The 18,745-nt window shown below is 48.4% G+C and overlaps 1 protein-coding gene across 1 annotated transcript; it reads left to right on the plus strand.

Moving 5' to 3' along the window:
- Positions 1–943: 943 nt before the first annotated feature.
- TM6SF2 (transmembrane 6 superfamily member 2) lies at positions 944–18,413 on the plus strand. The gene is made up of 10 exons (XM_083421303.1): positions 944–1,218; positions 8,579–8,673; positions 8,880–8,977; positions 9,450–9,553; positions 9,798–9,880; positions 11,632–11,756; positions 13,221–13,322; positions 15,076–15,168; positions 16,100–16,219; positions 17,284–18,413. Exons 1-10 carry the CDS (start codon positions 1,130–1,132, stop codon positions 17,482–17,484), a joined length of 1,110 nt encoding a protein of 369 aa, XP_083277429.1. The 5' UTR covers positions 944–1,129; the 3' UTR covers positions 17,485–18,413.
- Positions 18,414–18,745: the final 332 nt, after the last annotated feature.

Genomic DNA, 18,745 nt, shown 5'->3' on the forward strand with positions numbered 1-18,745 from the left:
GGGCAGGTCTGTCTTTTGTTTCGAAAACCCACATGACTTTTTGGGATTTCGCCAGAGAGAAGGGGTGAAGCCGCGTGATGCACAGGAGCCAGTGAGTGTCTGTCCTGTAGGAAAGGTTGCTGGAAGATGGAGAGGGGCGCTGAGGAAAGGGCGGGGTGCTCACCCCAAACGCTGTATTAATCTCCTGACTGCAAGACTTGCAACCCGTTCTTGAACCTTAGACCCTCTTCACAAATGGGCGCTCCTAGAGGCAGGCGAAGAGGGCGGTGCAGTTTTCGAAACCGGTGTGCCAGCCTGTGCCACGTGGCCGACCCTTGCTCCTCCAGGATTGGCGCAGCCCCTTGAGGAAACTCTGGCTGGCACAGGGCGAGGTCAAGAGGCAACTTCCTCCACCCCTGAAAGATCTCTGGGGAAAGGGCCTCAGGTCAGTGACAGAGCCTTGCATGCAGAAGGCTGCAGGTCCAGCTGCCAAGGGCATCTCTGGGTTGCACTGGGAAAATCCCCTGAGTCTTGTCTGGGGAGCCCAGGACCTCCAGACACACTGACCAGGCTTGCCCTCCAGGGAGGTCACTTCGATGCTGCAAATCCATTTGACTTCAGCCAAGCAGGCACACTCCATTGTCTCGAGACAAGCGGATGCCAATAATTCGAAACCCCGGGCACAGTTAGAAACTTGGATATATCAGCAAGGGGCCAAATAACTCCTTAAACCAAGGTTGCAGTTGCCAAAACAAAATGTCTAGTTGCCATTATGTGCTTTGCCACCTGGGGCTCCCAGCGATCAGCTTGCCCAGTGGTCAGGGCTGGTGATAATGGGAGCCCCAATAAAGGACATGCGGACAGAAGCAAGTGTTTAAAAAAGCTGTGTCGCCCTTTTAAAAGGTGGGTCCCTGGGTCTTGTGCAAGGCAGTCTCTCTCCTTTGACCTTTGGACTGCCAAATAGTTCCCTTTTGCCTATGGGGTGGGCTGTGTGGGAAAGCGGCTGGCGAGGCGTCGCTGGAGCTGCGAGAGGAACGGCTGCGTGTCAGGCTGGCTGGCCGGCCGCTTAACCCTCCAACTTTTTTCCCAGTGCATTCCCACGACCTTGCACTCCCAGCCGGCTGAGCCACGTGGAACTTTTTTTCTTACCATGAAACCGCATCCACTCTTTTTGACCGTCGCCTTGTTCCTCTTTGCCTTCCCCTTCTACATGATGGGCGGCCTGGCTGTCCTGGACAAGTGAGTATCATGTGAAGGCGTCGTCGGGGGGCGGGGGGGAGAGAAATAATAACAACCCTGACCATTTCTGAATCTCCTCTCCGGTGATCACCCCCACCTGGCCATCTGACCCTGGCCCTCTTGGGAGCAGCCAAAGCAATCATGCAGGTAAAACATACATTCTGGGTCCTGCCAACATACCCTCCAACATTTCTCCAATGAAAACGGGGACATCCTATTCCATACCCTCCAACATTTCTCTGATGAAAATAGAGGCGTCCCCTCCAATCTTTCTCCGATGAAAACGGGGACGTCAGCTTATTGGAAATTTCCCCCATTGGAGCACGGCCATTCAAAGGGACTGTGGGGTGACTCTGCTGATTTTATTTCTTTATTGCTTTAAGAAAGGAATTCTTAGTTACGTATTAAGGCCAAGGAGGTGGTTTGGGGGTTTTGCAGGCCGATCTTGCAACTTGTCAAGAAGGCAATTTTAGTGCCATTTTGGTGCATTGTTTTACTGGACTGTTTTGCTTTATTACTTGTTAAGGACCTAAGAAAAGCCTCCTGGATGAGACCAGTGACCCACAGTTGTCACTCAGATGCCACAATGGGAAACCTGAATGCGCAGAGCCAGGATTTGTGTTGTGGGGGTGGGCATGGCACCCACCCGTCCCCATCCTCTGCCTGGCTCTGTCTAGCAGATTCGGAATGAAATGTTTCAGCAGCAGTTGTTCCAAATTACTTTCTTTTGACCCCAAATGCTCAGAAAAATCCGTCAAAATCTTCATTCATTTGAAAGCTAGGAAGTCAAATAGAGAATTAACATCAGGGAGTACCTTTCATGCAATTGGCGAGTATATTTCGCAAAATTACAAAGAACACGCCTTTTTCATATTGTTTTTTAAAGGTTTTTTGGATTTGCTGAAAACCTTTTCAGCACTTCCTTCTCAAATCCCTCCTTTTCCCCAATGCAGTTTTTCTAGTAAGCACAGCCCAGGGAGATGCTCTCTTGCCCTTGTCAGCCCTAGCCAGGTCTTTGCTCTCCGCAAGGTACAGAATGACATCTGCCTGGCACAAGTGGTGCCTGGCTGAGCAAGAAAGATGCTGTAGTATCCTGAATTCTGATGTTCTGCAGAGAATAGCTTGCACATTGCAATGAAGGATGACATGATATGCTGCCTGCAAAAAGCAGGCACTGACTTTTTCTAGGGAAATGCTCGCTAGGGAGGGAGATGGTGGCATCTCAGCAAGCATTTCAATTTCAAATATTCAGATTATTTCTACTTTTAGTTAAGCTTTTTTTTTTAAAAAAAAAAAATCTTGCAAGCAGGATTTGAGCCCATGAGCCCTCTCCTGTCCTGCAGCAACTGGAATCCAGAAGCATTGCTGCCTCTGACTTTGTTTAATCCTGTGGCAGGGAGTTCCACAGTTTAACCATGCCACGCTTCTTCAATATTGCCATCTGAAGGAATGGGCATGCTCTATAGGGCAACAGCCTCCCCTATTAATGTAGAGCGATTCCTGCCGCACACAGGGGGGTTGGGGGTCCGCTTCAACTCCACAATCCTATGGTTCTACCTGAGGATCGACAAACATAAGAATTGGGGCGCAGATCCCCAGCATTTTCAGTGTCCCCAGTCTGAAATCCCAGACCCAGTCCCTATTTTCCAGGGACGGTCCCGGATTTACAGAAGCCGCCCGGTTTCTGATTTGATCCTGGAATGTCCCGCTTTTCCTTAGGACATCCCTATTTTCATCAGAGAAATGTTGGAGGGTCTGGAGTTATGCGACCCCCAAGCCAAGGAGATAAGTAACTGTACACCTTTAGAAGGCATCTGAAGGCAGCCCTGGATAGAGAAGATTTTTGATATTTAATGTTTTAATATTTATTGGAAGCCGCCCAGAATGGCTGGGGCAACCCAGCCAGATGAGTGGGGTATAAATAATAAAATTATTGCTGTTATTATTAGTAGCAGTAAACAGGACACCCCTATTTTCATTGGAGAAATGTTGGAGGGTATGTAATCCTGGAGTTGCTGCTACAGGTCAGAGCAGGCGATGCACCTATTTAAAACTGCCCTTTTCAGAAATGTGTGGATGGGGAAGAGCCGTTTAAGGAAGAAGCAGCTCAGTGGTTGCAGCATCTGCTTTGCACAAAGAGAACCAGGTTCAGTCCAACTTCAGGTAGGGATGGAAAAGACTCCTTGCTTGAAACCCTGGGGAGCTTCTGCCAGTCAGTGCAGACACTACTGAGACAGATGAACCAACAGCCATAAAGGCAGCTTTATTTGTTCCTGTTCAGTTTTGCCAGTTTATGAACAAAGTCTGCATTACTTCCAACCAAACCTTCCCACTATTGTTGCTTTGACCTTGTAATAAACAAAAATCTGCCCTTCTTCCCTTATGGGGGACACAAGAGCCCTTATAGAGTCATTTGTGGATTCTCCATCAGTCAGAGAAAATAACAGAGGCCAACCAGAGAATATTGAGAAGCAAAGCAGCTCATAAGCCTGGTTTTTATTGAACTGTTGCAACAGGGTGCCCCCTTCACACGCAGAAGAAGGAGGACCCCAAACAAAGGTGTGCCCGTCCTTATATAGACATTTTAAATTGCCCGCCCTGGAGCTCAAGACCACCCCTCCATACATCATACATACATCACAGAAGGGGTGTAACCCAAGACCCCCCCCCCCCAGATACATCATCCCTACATCACAGAAAAGGTGGTCTACAACAGAAATCTGAGTGCATTGTTTATCTCCTGTCTGGCAGGTTACCTGTTAATGGTCACTTGGCTGGATATCCTGGGGAGCCTGGCCAGTCTTTTGTAATGACAAACACTTAGTTCCTGAGCCAGGTCACAGGCTCACCCTATTCATACACAGACAGACATACTCTTAAGACAGGATTTGTGAAGGAAAAGACAATGGGGAGGCTTTTCCATTTTCCTTCGACCTTGCAGAGAAATATTTGAGGTCAATTTGGAACGGACAAAATGGTTTCCGGACTTTTTCTGTGGGGTTTCAGACATGTGGTTTATATATGCAGTTTGATATATATATATATATATATATATATATATATATATATATAACCTTAATTTTTTTATTTCAACCTCTACGACTCGAATAGTCAGCAAATGACATAACAACTTTTGGATGAGACCCCCCCCCCCATTATTTCTCACATCTATTTTTTTTTTTTTAATGCATGCATTAATATTCCATGCTGGATTTCTCACTCCTGTTACAAAGCGGACAATTGCCAACTTACCCCTGTTTGGCTATCAGCTTTCTAGCTGCATAGAATTATAGAATTGTAGAGTTGGAGGAGACCTCTGAGGGTCATCTAGTCCAACCCCCTGCAATGCAGGAATCTCAATGAAAGCGTCCATGACAGACGGCTGTTCAACCTCTGCCTAAAAACCTCCAAGGAAGAAGAGGCCACAAGCAGAGGAGTGGCAGGTGAAGTTTATGGAATATGCTGAATTAGCAAGTTTAGCTAGGAAAATTAAGGAGTGAGATGAGTCAGTCTTTAAGGAAGATTGGAAAATATTTGTAGGCGATATTTTTAAAAAACAACCATTGTAAATATGCTAAAATGCTAACAGGTTTGGAGTAAGGACAGCAGTAATCAAGATACTGAGGAAAAAGTTGGAGGAAAAAAGGCATGATATAATTACAATATGCAGCAGTAATAGAGAAATTGAGGAAATCATGGCGCGGGGTGAGGAAAGTTGAGTTTTGGAAAATCAATTACAGTGGTACCTCGGGTTAAGAACTTAATTTGTTCCGGAGGTCTGTTTTTACCCTGAAACTGTTCTTAACCTGAGGTACCACTGTAGCTAATGGGGCCTCCCACTGCCGCTGCACGATTTCTGTTCTCATCCTGAAGCAAAGTTCTTAACCCGAGGTACTATTTCTGGGTAAGCAGAGTCTGTAACCTGAGGCGTATGTAACCCAAGGTACCACTGTAATTAAACAAACAAACAAACAACTGTCAAACTGCTGCAGAGAACATATTTACTGCAGTTTCCCCCTACTATTTTAGTAAGGGTCGCATTGGGTCCATTTGCAAACACCCCCCCCCCCCCCCGCTTGGCCTGGTCTGGCAGCTGCCGGACTTGTGTCCTAAAGACTCTGCTGGCTGACGCCTGATGCACTCTGGACAGGTGGCCGAACTTTGATCTTTTCCCTGCGCTATCTGGGAAACAGGGACCTGCTATCTGGCCCAGCAGCCTGGTGAATCATAGCTAGGCTTACCCTTGAGCGGGGATGGGCAGGTTGGCGACATGCAAGCAGCCTTCCTATTAGCCACATCAGCTAATGAATAGCTTGCAAGGTTGTTGTTTTTAAAGGAATAAATTGAAACCCCAAGTTCAGGTGCAGTCTATCTCTAAATATCCATTAAATATATACAGTGGTACCTCGGGTTAAGAACTTAATTCGTTCCGGAGGTCCGTTCTTAACCTGAAACTGTTCTTAACCTGAAGCACCACTTTAGCTAATGGGGCCTCCTGCTGCTGCCGCACCGCCGGAGCCTGATTTCTGTTCCATCCTGAAGCAAAGTTCTTAACCCGAGGTACTATTTCTGGGTTAGCGGAGTCTGTAACCTGAAGCGTATGTAACCTGAGGTACCACTATATATATATTCAAGTAGTATAAGTAATGGTAAAGGTGAAGGACCCCTGGACAGTTAAGTCCAGTCAAACTTGACTATTGGGTTGCTGCACTCATCTCGCTTCAGGCCGAGTGAGCCGGCATTTGTCCACAGACAGCTTTCCGGTCATGTGGCCAGAATGACTAAACCACTTCTAGCGCACCGTGACGAGTGCAAGAGCGCATGGAAACGCTGTTTACCTTCCTGCCAGAGTGGTACCTATTTATCTACTTGCACTGGTGTGCTTTCAAACTGCTAGAGTGGCAGAAGCTGGGACTGAGCAACGGGAGCTCACCCCGTCGTGGGGATTCGAACCTCTGACCTTCCGATCGGCAAACCCAAGAGGCTCAGTGGTTTAGACCACAGCGCCACCACGTCCTATAACTAATGGAGGATAGCTCAGTCAGTAGAGCATGAGACTTTTAATCTCAGAGTTGTGGGTTAGAGAATCACACTGGGCAAAATATTCCAGCGTTGCCGGGGGTTGGACTAGATGACCCTCGGGATCCCTTCCAACTCTGCAGTTCTATGATTCTATATACCACTCAATCACACACAAACAGAGAGAGAAATTGCATTTATATCCCACCCTTTGCCCCAAGGAGCCCAGGGTGGCATATATGTATTTCACAGAATCATATAACTGTAGAGTTTCCTAAAGAAAAGTGGGACATTCCGGGATCAAATCAGAAACCAGGATGGCTTCTGTAAATCCGGGACTGTCCTTGGAAAACAGGGACACTTGAAGGGTCTGAAACTTCCTGGGTTCCTTGTAATTCAGCCCTTTGTTCATGAGGACCAGAATCCTGCTCTCCTCTTCCAGGGAAGGGACCCTAATCCACGCATGGAGTTTTATCGCTTGTGCATCTGCTGAAAGAGCCCTTTAAAAAAATCTGAACCGGGATAAATCTTCTTCCTCCGTGATCCACTTGTCCTCTGCCAGCTTCCACTGCAGGCAGCAATTGATCTGGAAAGACCCCCTGTGCAGCTCTGCGGATGCTGAGTGGCACTTTTTCTAGAGCCATATATATATAATCTGCTGCAAGGAGGTTTCTGAGTTTGGTCTGGATCTGCATTGCAGCTGTGTGGCTGATGCACAGTGGCTGCTTCTGAGCTGCCTCTCTCTCTCTCTCACACACACACACACACACAGAGAAAACCACCTTTCAATTTGCAGCCCAGGGGCTCTCCCTACCCCTTCCCAGCTGACATCTGCAGGTGCTGGAACTGCAGGTTTGCAGAGGAAAGGGGTTTTTTGTGTGACCTGAATGTCAATTCCGGTTTCAGACCAGGGTTGCAGCAGAACAGCTCCTGTGCATGCAGATGGTTGCAGCCTTGATCTCCAGCCTTGATCTGCACACAGACTTTCTGCCTGGAAGCCTGGAGAGCTATGGCCCTTCCTCAAACCCAAAGTTCTAGTCCTCAGGGTTTGGAATAAAGAGCTGAAATGATACCCTCTAACATGCCTCAGATGAAAGCGGGGGTGCTTCCCTCCCCCTGCGCAACTGACCCTCCTGGCCCCGCCAGGTTTTGTTGTTCCCCACCCCACAGCGCACTCCCTACCAGAAGGAAGGTGACTCCCTGCACCACTGCTCTATTAGGACACACAACACACAACCTCCACCTAGCTGAGAAAAGCCCTTAATCCCAGTTTTATGTTATTTTATTTTTCAGTAGGTTGCCAAAAAGAAAAGCACAAACCAAGGAATAAATTTGATAAAAGGGCAAGATTAGATGTGGACTCACAAAGCATTTTCATGGCATCCAACATTTCTCCAATGAAAATAGGGAAATCCTATATAATACTACTACTAGTACTAAATAATAATAATAATAATAATAATAATAATAATAATAATAATAATAGTTTATTATCTTTAGAAGACATCTGAAGGCAGCCCCATATAAAGGTAAAGGTAAAGGTACCCCTGCCCGTACGGGCCAGTCTTGACAGACTCTAGGGTTGTGCGCCCATCTCACTCAAGAGGCAGGGGGCCAGCGCTGTCCGGAGACACTTCCGGGTCACGTGGCCAGCGTGACATCGCTGCTCTGGCGAGCCAGAGCCGCACACAGAAACGCCATTTACCTTCCCGCTAGTAAGCGGTCCCTATTTATCTACTTGCACCCGAGAGTGCTTTCGAACTGCTAGGTTGGCAGGCGCTGGGACCGAACGACGGGAGCGCACCCCGCCGCGGGGATTCGAACCGCCGACCTTTCGATCGGCAAGTCCTAGGCGCTGAGGCTTTAACCCACAGCGCCACCCGCGTCCCATTACCAGCCCCATATAGGGAAGCTGTTTTAATGTTTAATGTTTTATTTTGTTTTTATATATGTTGCAAGCCGCCCAGACCGGTTGGAGCAACCCAGGCAGATGGGGTGGGGGGGGTTATAAAAATTGTTGTTGTTGTTAAATAGGCCATCTCCATCCCTAGAGAAATGTTGGAGGGTATGCTGTCGATGTCTCCTAGCTAGGACGGCTGTGCTCTGCCTCCCCCCAGTTGTCGGCAGCAGACTTCCGAATCGAGGCCAGGATGCTAGACTAGGTGGGCCCTGTGGGCTTGATCCAGCAGGATGACTCTTACGTGAAAGTAGCAGGATGTCTGGGCATATGAAGAAATGGTCAAGCCACGCAAAACCAAACATGTTGCTTCTTTTTCATTGTTTTTAACTTTGGATCCATCCTTGTTTTCTTCTCCCCCTTTCACCTTCTCCTCGCTTGCAGCCCCTCGGCCAACCCAGTGACTGCCTTCGGGATCCTCTTACTCTTGTTTGCTCTGGTTTACTCCGCAAGTGACTCTGAGGATGCCCTCTTCTATGGTAAGTCTCTCCTCTCTTTGGGCATCTTCATGCCTGCCCCCCCTCCTTTCCCTGCTTCTCTTTCTCTCTCTGTGTGTTTAATGTATGTGTGTAAACAGCTGACCACCTGGTCACCTTTCAAAAAATATATATGTCGCTATCCCTCATGAAACTCAAAAGTGCATTCAGTGGAAAACACAAATATTTATTTCTCCATATCCCTGCAGTGTTCGTTGTACTTTCCTTCGTGTCGGGAATCAACGCCGTCATTGTTCTGGAAGAAGATGGCTACATAAGCAGCTTCCTGGAAGGCTACACGAGACAGGCAAGTCCTCGCAGGCAGGAGTGCAACCGGGAGGGCGCGGAGGGTGTGCTACCCATATCAGACTCTTCAAACCTTTCTCTGAGCGGTGGGTGGTTTTATCACATAAAACCTTTCAGCCAGGTTTCCTTTCACCCAGGTCCCCGGAGACACAAGACCTTTCATGAGAAGAGGGTACATCTGTACCTTTCTACAGCTTGGGCATAGGTAGTGACGCCATTAACAGCCGGTGCTCAAAATTAGCCAGGCACTCTTTGCACCTATTGGCCACCTGTGACCAAGTGAGGATGCCCAGTGCCAGGATGGTGCCTGATGTCTTCACCATATGGAGGTGCCTGGGAATCATTGGATCTGGACTGTTTGTGCAAATAATAATAATAATAATAATAATAATAATAATCCCAATAATTTGGATGGTTGAAGGACGGGACAGGTCTCTGGCCGTGACTGACGTCTTGGTTTCTGCTTCCTATAGGGTGAGCCATACCTAAGCACAGCTCACGGTATGATGAGCTGCTATTGGGCTGCCACCACCCACTTCGCCCTCCAGCTGGCCATGATTGCAGCCATCACTCAAAGGTGAGATGGGTCTGTTGTCATAAACTTGTAGAGCTGGAAGGAATATCAAGGGTCATCTGTTTAAAAACCTCCAACAAAAGAGAGTCCAGAGGTCGTCCGTTCTGCTGGGGATTTTGCAGAACCTTTGTAAAGGTGCCAGGCAGAGGATTTTTCAGGCCTGGAGTGAGGGATGGGGGAATAGACCCCAATTGTACTTGGTGGGGCTGAGTAGGCAAGCTGTGCTGACTCTCTGTTTGCTCTCCAGGAAGAGTTACCGGAACCTTGGGCTCTACTGGGTCGGATCCCTCACCATGAACTTTGTCGTCTACCTGCTGGGGAATGTGGTTGGTGAGTTGCTCCCTGACAAACGCTTGCCATAACCCTCCCTTTCGAATGAAAAATGGGAAGAGCAGGAGTTTGGTTCTCCTTATCTCAGCTTTGGCTGAGATTTCGGCACTGCAGGGGGTTGGACTAGATGACCCTTGGGTCCCTTCCAACTATACTATGCTTCTGTTAGGGATTTGTCCAGACTGCTGGGTAGGATTTCTGACACACCGCAACAAGCTGCCTTTCTTCTGAGCCAGACCACATGGTCCACCCAAACCAGTATCATCCACACGGGCTGGCAGCAGCAGCTGGCCAGGGGTTCAGGCAGAGAGTACCTTTCTTTCCCAGTCCTTCTGTGTGCACAGCAGGTGTTCGACCTCTTTGCCCTTTCATTTCAGGGAAAAATAAACCAAGAGTCTAGTCCTCATGGTCTTGAATGAAGAACTAGGTTCAACAGAAAGCTGCCTTCTAATGAGATAGACCCCTGGCCCATCTAGCAAAGTATTGTCAGCACAGGCTGGCAGCAACAGCTCTCCGAGGCTCAAGAGAGGGAGCCTTTCCACAGCTCTCCCTGGAAAGGCCGGGGATGGGACCTGGGACCTGTTGCATTCCTCGGGGTTAGACTAGATGACCCTGGGGTCCCTTCCAGCTCTGTGATTCTATGCATGCGAAGCAAGTGCTCTGTTCATTGAGCTAAAGCCTGAGATTGGTGGCGCAGGGCCTGGAGGTGTCCTAACGCGACCACCTCTCTCTCTCTTAAAGATACATGCACATTCTTTTCTTTTCTTAATAATAATTTTGTATTAGTTTTTTACATAATGGTCAAGAAGACAGTTTCTGCAGAGGGGAGTGAGGGGCAGATGGGGCTCGCCCACCTGGGAAGGGAGCCCATTTAGAAGAAGGGAAACTTCTGCTGCCTTGTGGGGCATCTTTGGGAGAAGAGAAGACTAAGGAGTGAAGCCTACAGAAATCCAGAGTGGAGACCCGAAGGTGGCAAACTCATCCATTCCCTCCACCTCAGCCAAGGGCTGCAGGGGTTTGGAGTCCCGCAATCGCTGGGATGTGGGGGGCAGATTATTCCACCATCCATGTTCTAATAAAGTCCCCCAGGAGACTTGACTGGCGTCCCCAAGATTTAACTTTGTGGCTTAGGGCCCTTTTATTTACGGGACTGCCTCTCCTGGTCTGCCCCACAGAGGACCTTAAGGTCCATGAATAATCACAGTTTAGAGGTCCCGGGTCCTAAGGAAGTCAGACTTTCCTCCACCAGGGCCAGGGCCTTCTCAGTGATGGCTCCGACCTGGTGGAATGCTCTGTCCCAGGAGACCAGGGCCCTGCAGGATTTAACCTCCTTACATTGGGCCTGTAAAACAGAGCTATTCCGCCTGGCCTTTAATTTGAATCCAGCCTGATCTTTTATTTCCCTTCCCTCCCTCTCCCCTTTTATGAAGATCACCTGCTCTGAGACCCCACAGTTAATTCTCCCCTGGCCTCCTCGCTGGCCCAAATAGGACCAATTCAGCCAGCTAGCCCTGGTCATTATCTAATGCTTATTAGATGGATTTCCCCTAAATTGATTTCTGAACTTTGAATTTTATTGTTATTCATGTTTCTATACTGTATTTTATGCTGCTTTTACAATTAAGTGTTTTAAATTTGTTGTTAGCTGCCCTGAGCCTGGCTTTTGAACCGGGACGGGTATAAATAAAAAATTGTTGTTGTTGTTGTTGTTAAACTTGTGGGTGGACTGAGACCAATCCTTGCTTTCCCAGGGAAATACGGTTCTGAGATCCGTCCGGACTTCTTCCTCAATATCCCTTTGCTCCTCGCCCTCATTTGGGCTGCCTCCAGGATCTTTGCCCAGCCCAAGACGTTGTCCCTCGAGACGGCCGATAAGGTAATGGAAGAAATCTCCTTCTAAGCCAAAGCATCCTGTCTCTGGCAGCTAGAAACCCCCCAGCCCAGGAAGGCCTCAGAGGCACCAACCTTCTCTTTCCTCCAGCATTTGGTAGGAGGTAGACTGCCCTTTTGAGTGGAGGTTCTTCTTAGCTGCCCTAAACCACAGTCAGAAGAGCCTTCTTGGATCAGAGCAAAGGTCTGCCCGGTCCAGAATCTTGTTCCCAATTGACCTCCCCAGTGGTTCCTCTCCTTTCTTTCTTTCTTTTTTAATCACACATCAGGAGATTTAAGTACAGCTTTCAGCAGGGATAGCTCAGTTGGTTAGAGCATGGGGTGCCGATAACACAAAAGTTGCGAGTTCAATCCCCATATGATTCTATGATTTTATGGTGGTCAAAGCAATCTATGGTCAGAATAAAACAATAATCAGAAACACGCCCCCTGCAAAAAAACAGCAACAGTGATGGAAAGCATTTGAAAATAAGAATAACTAAAGCCATCTATCAGTTTAAAAGAAAACACGTTGAGACATCTGGCTAGGCTTGCCTAAATGAAAAACAGGAAAAAAGGCTTTTAGCAGCAGCCAATCAGACAGGACTTCCAAAGTTCGGTGCAGTCACACCCAAATGATCGCAGTCATCCTGTGACGGTGGCAGTTCTGCAGATTGAAGTGGCTGAAGGAGCCTGCATGATGTGAGGTGATGTCATAGGTGACCTCATTTCCCATCAGCAAAACAACCACTTTCCGCAAGTGGTTAAGGGGTTTTATTTGCTTGTTTGAACTTGGCCCGGTAGCCAATTGTCAACCAATGAAGATCTCTGAGCACAGAAGTGACACTCAGATGGCGTCTCACTCCTGTCAGCAATCTTGATGCAGCATTCTGCACCAACTGCGGGTTCCAGCTCAAGCGCTAGGAAATTATTATTATTATTATTATTATTAATTCTTCACCCATCTGTCCGGGTTTCCCCAGCCACTCTGGGCGGCTTCCAGCACATATAAAAACATAATAAGACGTCAAACATAAAAAACTTCCTCAAACAGAAAAGCCCCACATGTGGGGTGAGATAGACTGCGAATGTCCGCAGAAGATACAGTCAGTTACTATGGCAACTGATTATAGCCCTGTAGGGCCTATAAGGAACTGCCTTGGTGACTCAGACTGCCCAGCACAGTGCCCTGTTTCCAACAGGGGACAGCAAAATCCCCAGAGCCGGTCAGACCTCCACGCCTGAGTTTCAGAACCAATAATAATAATAATAATAATAATAATAATAATAATAATAATGTTATTATTTATACTCCAGCCACTCCTGGTTTATAGGCTCATGCAACACATATCAAACGCACCATCAACTCAAGACCCGCAGGGGGTTGGACTAGATGGCCCCTGGGGTTCCTTCCAGCTCAACAGTTCTATCATTCTGTCAGCTTACTTTCCTTTTTTCTCCTTTGGGGAAGGTTTCGGAAGAGCAGCGCAAAAGCCTCCTGCAGCGCCCGCTGGACTTGGTCCTGGTGGGCTTCTTCCTATTCGACATCAGCTTCACTCTGTTCCGGGGACTGGTGAGCATATGGTTATCTTCCGGAGGCAGCATTGCTCAGTGGTTAGAGTACCTGCTTTGCAGGCAGAATGTCCCAGTTTGGTCCCCTCCAGGTAGGGGGTTGGGGTGGAGGATGCAATTCCCTGCTTGAAAACCTGGAGACCCGCTGCCAAGTCAGTGAGACAGATGCCCAAACAGAATTCATGAGGACCAGAACCATCTTTTTTTAAAAAAATCATTTTTTTTTTTGGTGCCAAATATATTTCATTAAATTTCCAGAAATTTCACATGTGCATTCCAATACAGAACAGATTCTTCTTTTGCTTGGTCAACGTCCCCTCCCATTTTCCAGGGCGTTTTTTATTTCTCCCCCTGTCTTCCCTCCCTTACATTATGACAATAATTCAATAATCTCTCATTCGTTCTGTTACTCATAGTTCAAATCCTGCTTGTGAATTCATCATACGGTCCTATTTCTTTAAATAGTCCGAAAAAGGCTTCCATTCTTTCATAAAGCAATCATCGTTAAGCTCTCTCCTTTTAGCTATTAGCTTTGCTGATTCAGCATAGTCCACCACTTCACTAATCCATTCTTCTTCTTTCCATTTTTATGCATAGAGAAAATACGTTGCTGTTCACATACATAAACAGCGTAATCTTCTGTCCCTATAATCCCTAGGAGAAGAGCTTGATTTTTGAAAATATATAATCACTTTAAAGATCTGTTTTATCTCATCACATATCATTTCCCCAAATTTCCTTGCTTTATAAAACAAAACCCAAATCCTTATCAGTTCTGCTCTTTCATTGTCGTGCCCCCCAATATGGCCCAACTTTGACAAGTTTGTGGGGTGGGTGGGCAACCCACCTGACAACTGCCCATCATTCAGTGGCGTAGCGTGGGTTGTCAGCACCCGGGGCAAGGCAAGTAATTTGCGCCCCCTAACCTGTGGATTTGCACCCCCTAACCCATGGATTTGCGCCCCCTAACCCTAACCCCCAGATGTTGCGCCCGGTGCGGCCAGCCCCCCCTGCACCCCCCACGCTATGCCACTGCCATCATTGTAGCCATAGCCTGGTGGGTGGCCTCTCCCGTGGCAGCCAGCCAGGAGTTAGGGGCCTGGGAGTCGTTGGCTGGCCAAGTGACCAAGTTCCCCACGAGGAGCTGGCTCTCTCTACCTTGTGCCAACTTCGTCCCCCCAATAAAATATTTGAGGGGGCTGGGACCCTCCATAGTTAATGCACACTGCCATTCAAATGGTGCCCATGCACCGCAACATGTGATCGATGATGCGGGGGTGCCCCTCAATATTTTATCCAAGCTGGCAGCCCTGCCCTAATGTGCCGTACGTAAGACAGGTGGGTGTAGCTTTAGAGGCGGAGAAATGTCCTTGTGGTCCAAACTGGGACCCATGCTAGGCCAGATTTGGCCTGGGGGCCGGAGGCTGCCCACCCCTCCTCCCATTAGGTAAAGGTAAAGGGACCCCTGACCGTTAGGTCCAGTGGCGGACGACTCTGGGGTTGCGGCACTCATCTCACTTTATTGGCCAAGGGAGCCGGCGTACTGCTAGGGTGGGCAGGAGCAGGGACCGAGCAATGGGAGCTCACCCCGTCATGGGATTCGAACCGCCGACCTTCTGATCTGCAATCCCTAGGCTCTGTGGCTTAGACCACAGTGTCACCCGCGTCCTTCCATTAGCTGCTCCTAATTTCTCCTGATAAAAAGCCCCAACAAAATCTGCCCTCCATCCTCTTTGACCTGATCTTGCCTCCAGGTTGTTATGGACTGCAAGGCGGACGTCTGCTTTGACTACATCAACCAGCAGGAGCCGTACCTGCGCGACCCGGTGGCTTATCCCAAAATCCAGGTGAGCAGAGCCTCTTGTTCTTCTGCGGGGGAAAGGGAGCGTCCGTGGAGAGAGAAAGGTTTTCCTCCCTCTCTCGTAGCGCCAGAACTCACCAAAGCCCATACCCTCCAACATTTCTCTGATGAAAATAGGGATGTCCTCAGGGGAATCAGGACATTCTGGGATCAAATCACAATTTTTTTGTGGAAGAAATTGGGACCCATACTTGGCCAGCTGTTAGTCCTGAGCCCTGCTTGGATCCATTGCACACCTCAATCTGCCACAAATTAGACTACGTCACTGAGTGAAAGGAAGAGGTGGTTGCTCCCAGGCAACTTTGAGACAGCCAGACCGGCTCCCTCCTCACTGTCCTTCCACCAGCAGGCAAAGGCTTTTCTATTCCCGCAGGTCTGTGTTTTAAGGAAAGGGCTTTTTGATAGTGCTGTTTTTATTATGTGCATTTTATGATTTTTAAAAAAAATTCTGTCGGAGTTTAATTACATTTGACTCTTTTACATGTTTTAAGCTTTCTGTATTTTATCTGTGGCTGTTTTAATTTGTGCAAGCGTCCTGGCTGCAAGAAAGGCGGGATAGGAATAAGTATAAATATAACGACGACAACAACAACAACAACTGGATAGCTCCGTCAGTTGGAGCTGGGCGCTGAGAACACCAAGGTTGCAGCTTCAATCCCCTTATGGGACAGCTGCCTGTTCCTGCATTGCAGCGGGTTGGACTAGATGATCCTCAGGCTCCCTTCCAATTCTATGATTCTAACAACAAGCCTTTGCAAGCACACGGTTTCTCATTAAAAAAACAAAAAAAGTGGCCTGCTTTTTGTCCTTGTGTCTCAAAGGCAGTCAAGAGTTTCTGCGGTCGCCTTGAGATTCGACCAAACTCTGACTGCCACTCTGCTCTGCCCCCTGACTCTCCTGCCTGCCCTTCTTCCCAGATGCTCGTCTTCCTGTTTTACGGCCTGCCATATTTCTGCCTCTGCCTTTACGGATTGCTCACCCCGGGAAGCTCATGGATGCCCGACTGGGCCCTGATCTCCGCTGGCGCCGTTGCCCAGGTAACGTGGACACGTATGGACTGCAGCAGGGGCTAAGGAGCTTTCTTCTGCTTTGTCACAGGACACCAGTTCCAATTCTGGGATTTCCACAGGGTATTCTAAGCTGAGGGAGGCGAGGGCCGCACTCCGTTCTGGGCAGCTTTGTGGGGGCCACATCCCAATGGTGGGCGGGGCCATGACCAAATGTGGGCGGAGCAACACATGCCAGGTTTCTCTGTGCAGAACAGGCTGGTTCCCAGACTGCCTTTCACACAGCCCTCTCAGTCCTCCTTCCCGGCATGCTCAGATTTCACGGACACCCTGGTGAAAATGTTCAAGGAGGGTGGGAAACAGGGCTGGTGGGGGCTGTGGCTTGAGAGAGTGTGGTGGAATCTACACACATATAAAAAAACGCTGTGAAAATGCTTTTTAAAAAAATGTTTTGAGAAATATGCTGAATTTGCTGTAGCTCATCATCGCCATCTAGTGTTACATTTGAATACTGCACTTTTAAAAAAGGGAAAGGACCCCTGCCAGTTAAGTCCAGTCATGGACAACTCTGGGGTTGCGGCGCTCATCTCACTTTACTGGCCGAGGGAGCCGACATTTTGTCTGCAGACAGTTTTTCCAGGTCATGTGGCCAGCAGGACTAAGCCGCTTCTGGCGAACCAGAGCAGCGCATGGAAACGGCGTTTACCTTCCCACCAGAGCGGTACCTATTTGTCTACTTGCACTTTGACGTGCTTTTGAACTGCTAGGTTGGCAGGAGCAGGGACTGAGCAACGGGAGCTCACCCCTTCACGGGGGTTCGAACCGCCGACCTTCTGATCGGCAAGCCCAAGGCTCAGTGGTATAGCCACCCACTTAAAATGTTTTATTTGCAGCTGTATAGCTGAGTCCTGTGTGCGGTTTGTGGAGAGGGGTGTGGCTTAAGAGAGAGGGCGTGGCTTGGGAAGAGGGGTGGGGCCTGCCTTCAGATGTCTTCTAAATATTGTCTAGTGACTTATCCCTACCCTCCAACATTTCTCTGGTGAAGATAGGGACGTCCTAACAGCCCTCCTCTCTCTGTCTGTTCCTCCTTCCAGGCTCAGTTCTCTCATACTGGCTCTTCGATCCACCAGCACACCCCGTTTCCCTACCGCACCCCCGAAAGTGCCTGGTGGCTGGTCACCCTTTTCAACCTTGTATACGCCGTGGGGCCTCACCTTTTAGTGTACCGCTGCCTTCGCAATCCGGCCTTCTTCTCCCCGGTGGTCTCGCAAGACGACATCAAGAAGAAGCAATGAGGCAGAGGAGCAGGGGGTCGCCTCCCTCCACTGTCCAGCCGCAAACCAGATCGCATTGTGCAAAGCCCAAAAAACAGCAACCCTGCTCACCAGTTTGCCTGTGGGTTTTTGTTTTTTAATATCTCTGTGGCTTCAGGTCCACTCAGGGGTTCTCCAGAAGCTCCCAGCAGCAGCTGCCTTGTCCACTCTAGCACACTTCACAGAATTGTCAAGATGGAAGGGACCTCTGAGGGCCATCTAGTCCACCCCCCTGCAATGCAGGAATCTCGGCTGAAGGATCCCTGGCAGACAGCCACCCAACCTCTGTTTAAAAATCTCCAAGGAAAGAGACTCCATCACCTTCCATTCCACGGTTGAACAGCTCTCGCCATCAGAAAGTTGGAGTCCTCCTTCTTACTGCTTGAATGCGCTGGTTCGGGTCTGCCCAGACTAGCCAGCCAGGGCACCACAGTCAGCAAACATCGCCAGGTGTCTGGACAGAAAGGAGACAAGCCACTCTCTCAAATTTCAGCTGCAGATTGCCTGTTTCTGTGGCACTTGAGTGATGCTCTTGGGTGGTCTTTGGCTAAGGGGTTGGGCAGTTTCTAAAACCTTTAAAAGCTCTTATGCACCCTTGTTCTGCGCCCTCACCTCCTTGCAAAGTGGGAGACAGGAAAAATAAATATCTTCCTTGCTTTCCCTTTCCTGTTCCTGCCCACACTCACTTTCCTCTGACGGAGAACAGATTTAGGGGGACACTGGATCCCTTGATGGAGAGATGGGCTGTAAAAACCAACCCTGATTTTTTTCTAGAACAATGCTGACTTGTAAACGAAAGGTTCTGTTGCGCAAGATAGAAGTGGAAACCTAGAATTGGAACGGACATGGGGACACTCACATATGTCATTGTTTACAAAATAAAAACATTTATAGATGGTTTTTGAACTGCTTGCTTCTTGTTCGGTGTGTGTTTGTGTCTCCTCACCCCAACAAAAAAAAAAATTTATTGAGGTTTCCAGTGTCCCCAAACCACTGTGGCATTCTTTTAACTTGATGCATTTGAAATCTGGTGTTATAACCAGTGCTTTTTCTGGGGTGGGAGGAAAACTCATCCTGATATTTGTTTGCTTGTTTGTTTAACGTGGGCCCAGTCGCAGTGCCATTGCCACCCAAGCAGTGACTAAATGTAAGATGTGATTAATAAACTCAAGCAAACCGATATGCATTAGAAACCACCACAACTACAAATATAGGTGGGTTTTGGTCTCAGGCATTGGGTATT

The sequence above is a fragment of the Podarcis tiliguerta genome (genome assembly GCF_965153285.1).
Source record: "Podarcis tiliguerta genome assembly, chromosome: 18".
In the NCBI taxonomy this organism is placed as follows: domain Eukaryota; kingdom Metazoa; phylum Chordata; class Lepidosauria; order Squamata; family Lacertidae; genus Podarcis; species Podarcis tiliguerta.

Excerpts from the sequence above, each read along its gene's own strand:
- TM6SF2 (XM_083421303.1), top strand. The coding sequence starts at position 1,130 with ATGAAACCGCATCCACTCTTTTTGACCGTCGCCTTGTTCCTCTTTGCC. Across the intron at positions 9,881-11,631 it reads CCTGCTGGGGAATGTGGTTG|GGAAATACGGTTCTGAGATC; the intron begins GTGAGTTGCTCC and ends TTGCTTTCCCAG. Across the intron at positions 16,220-17,283 it reads CCGCTGGCGCCGTTGCCCAG|GCTCAGTTCTCTCATACTGG; the intron begins GTAACGTGGACA and ends TCCTCCTTCCAG.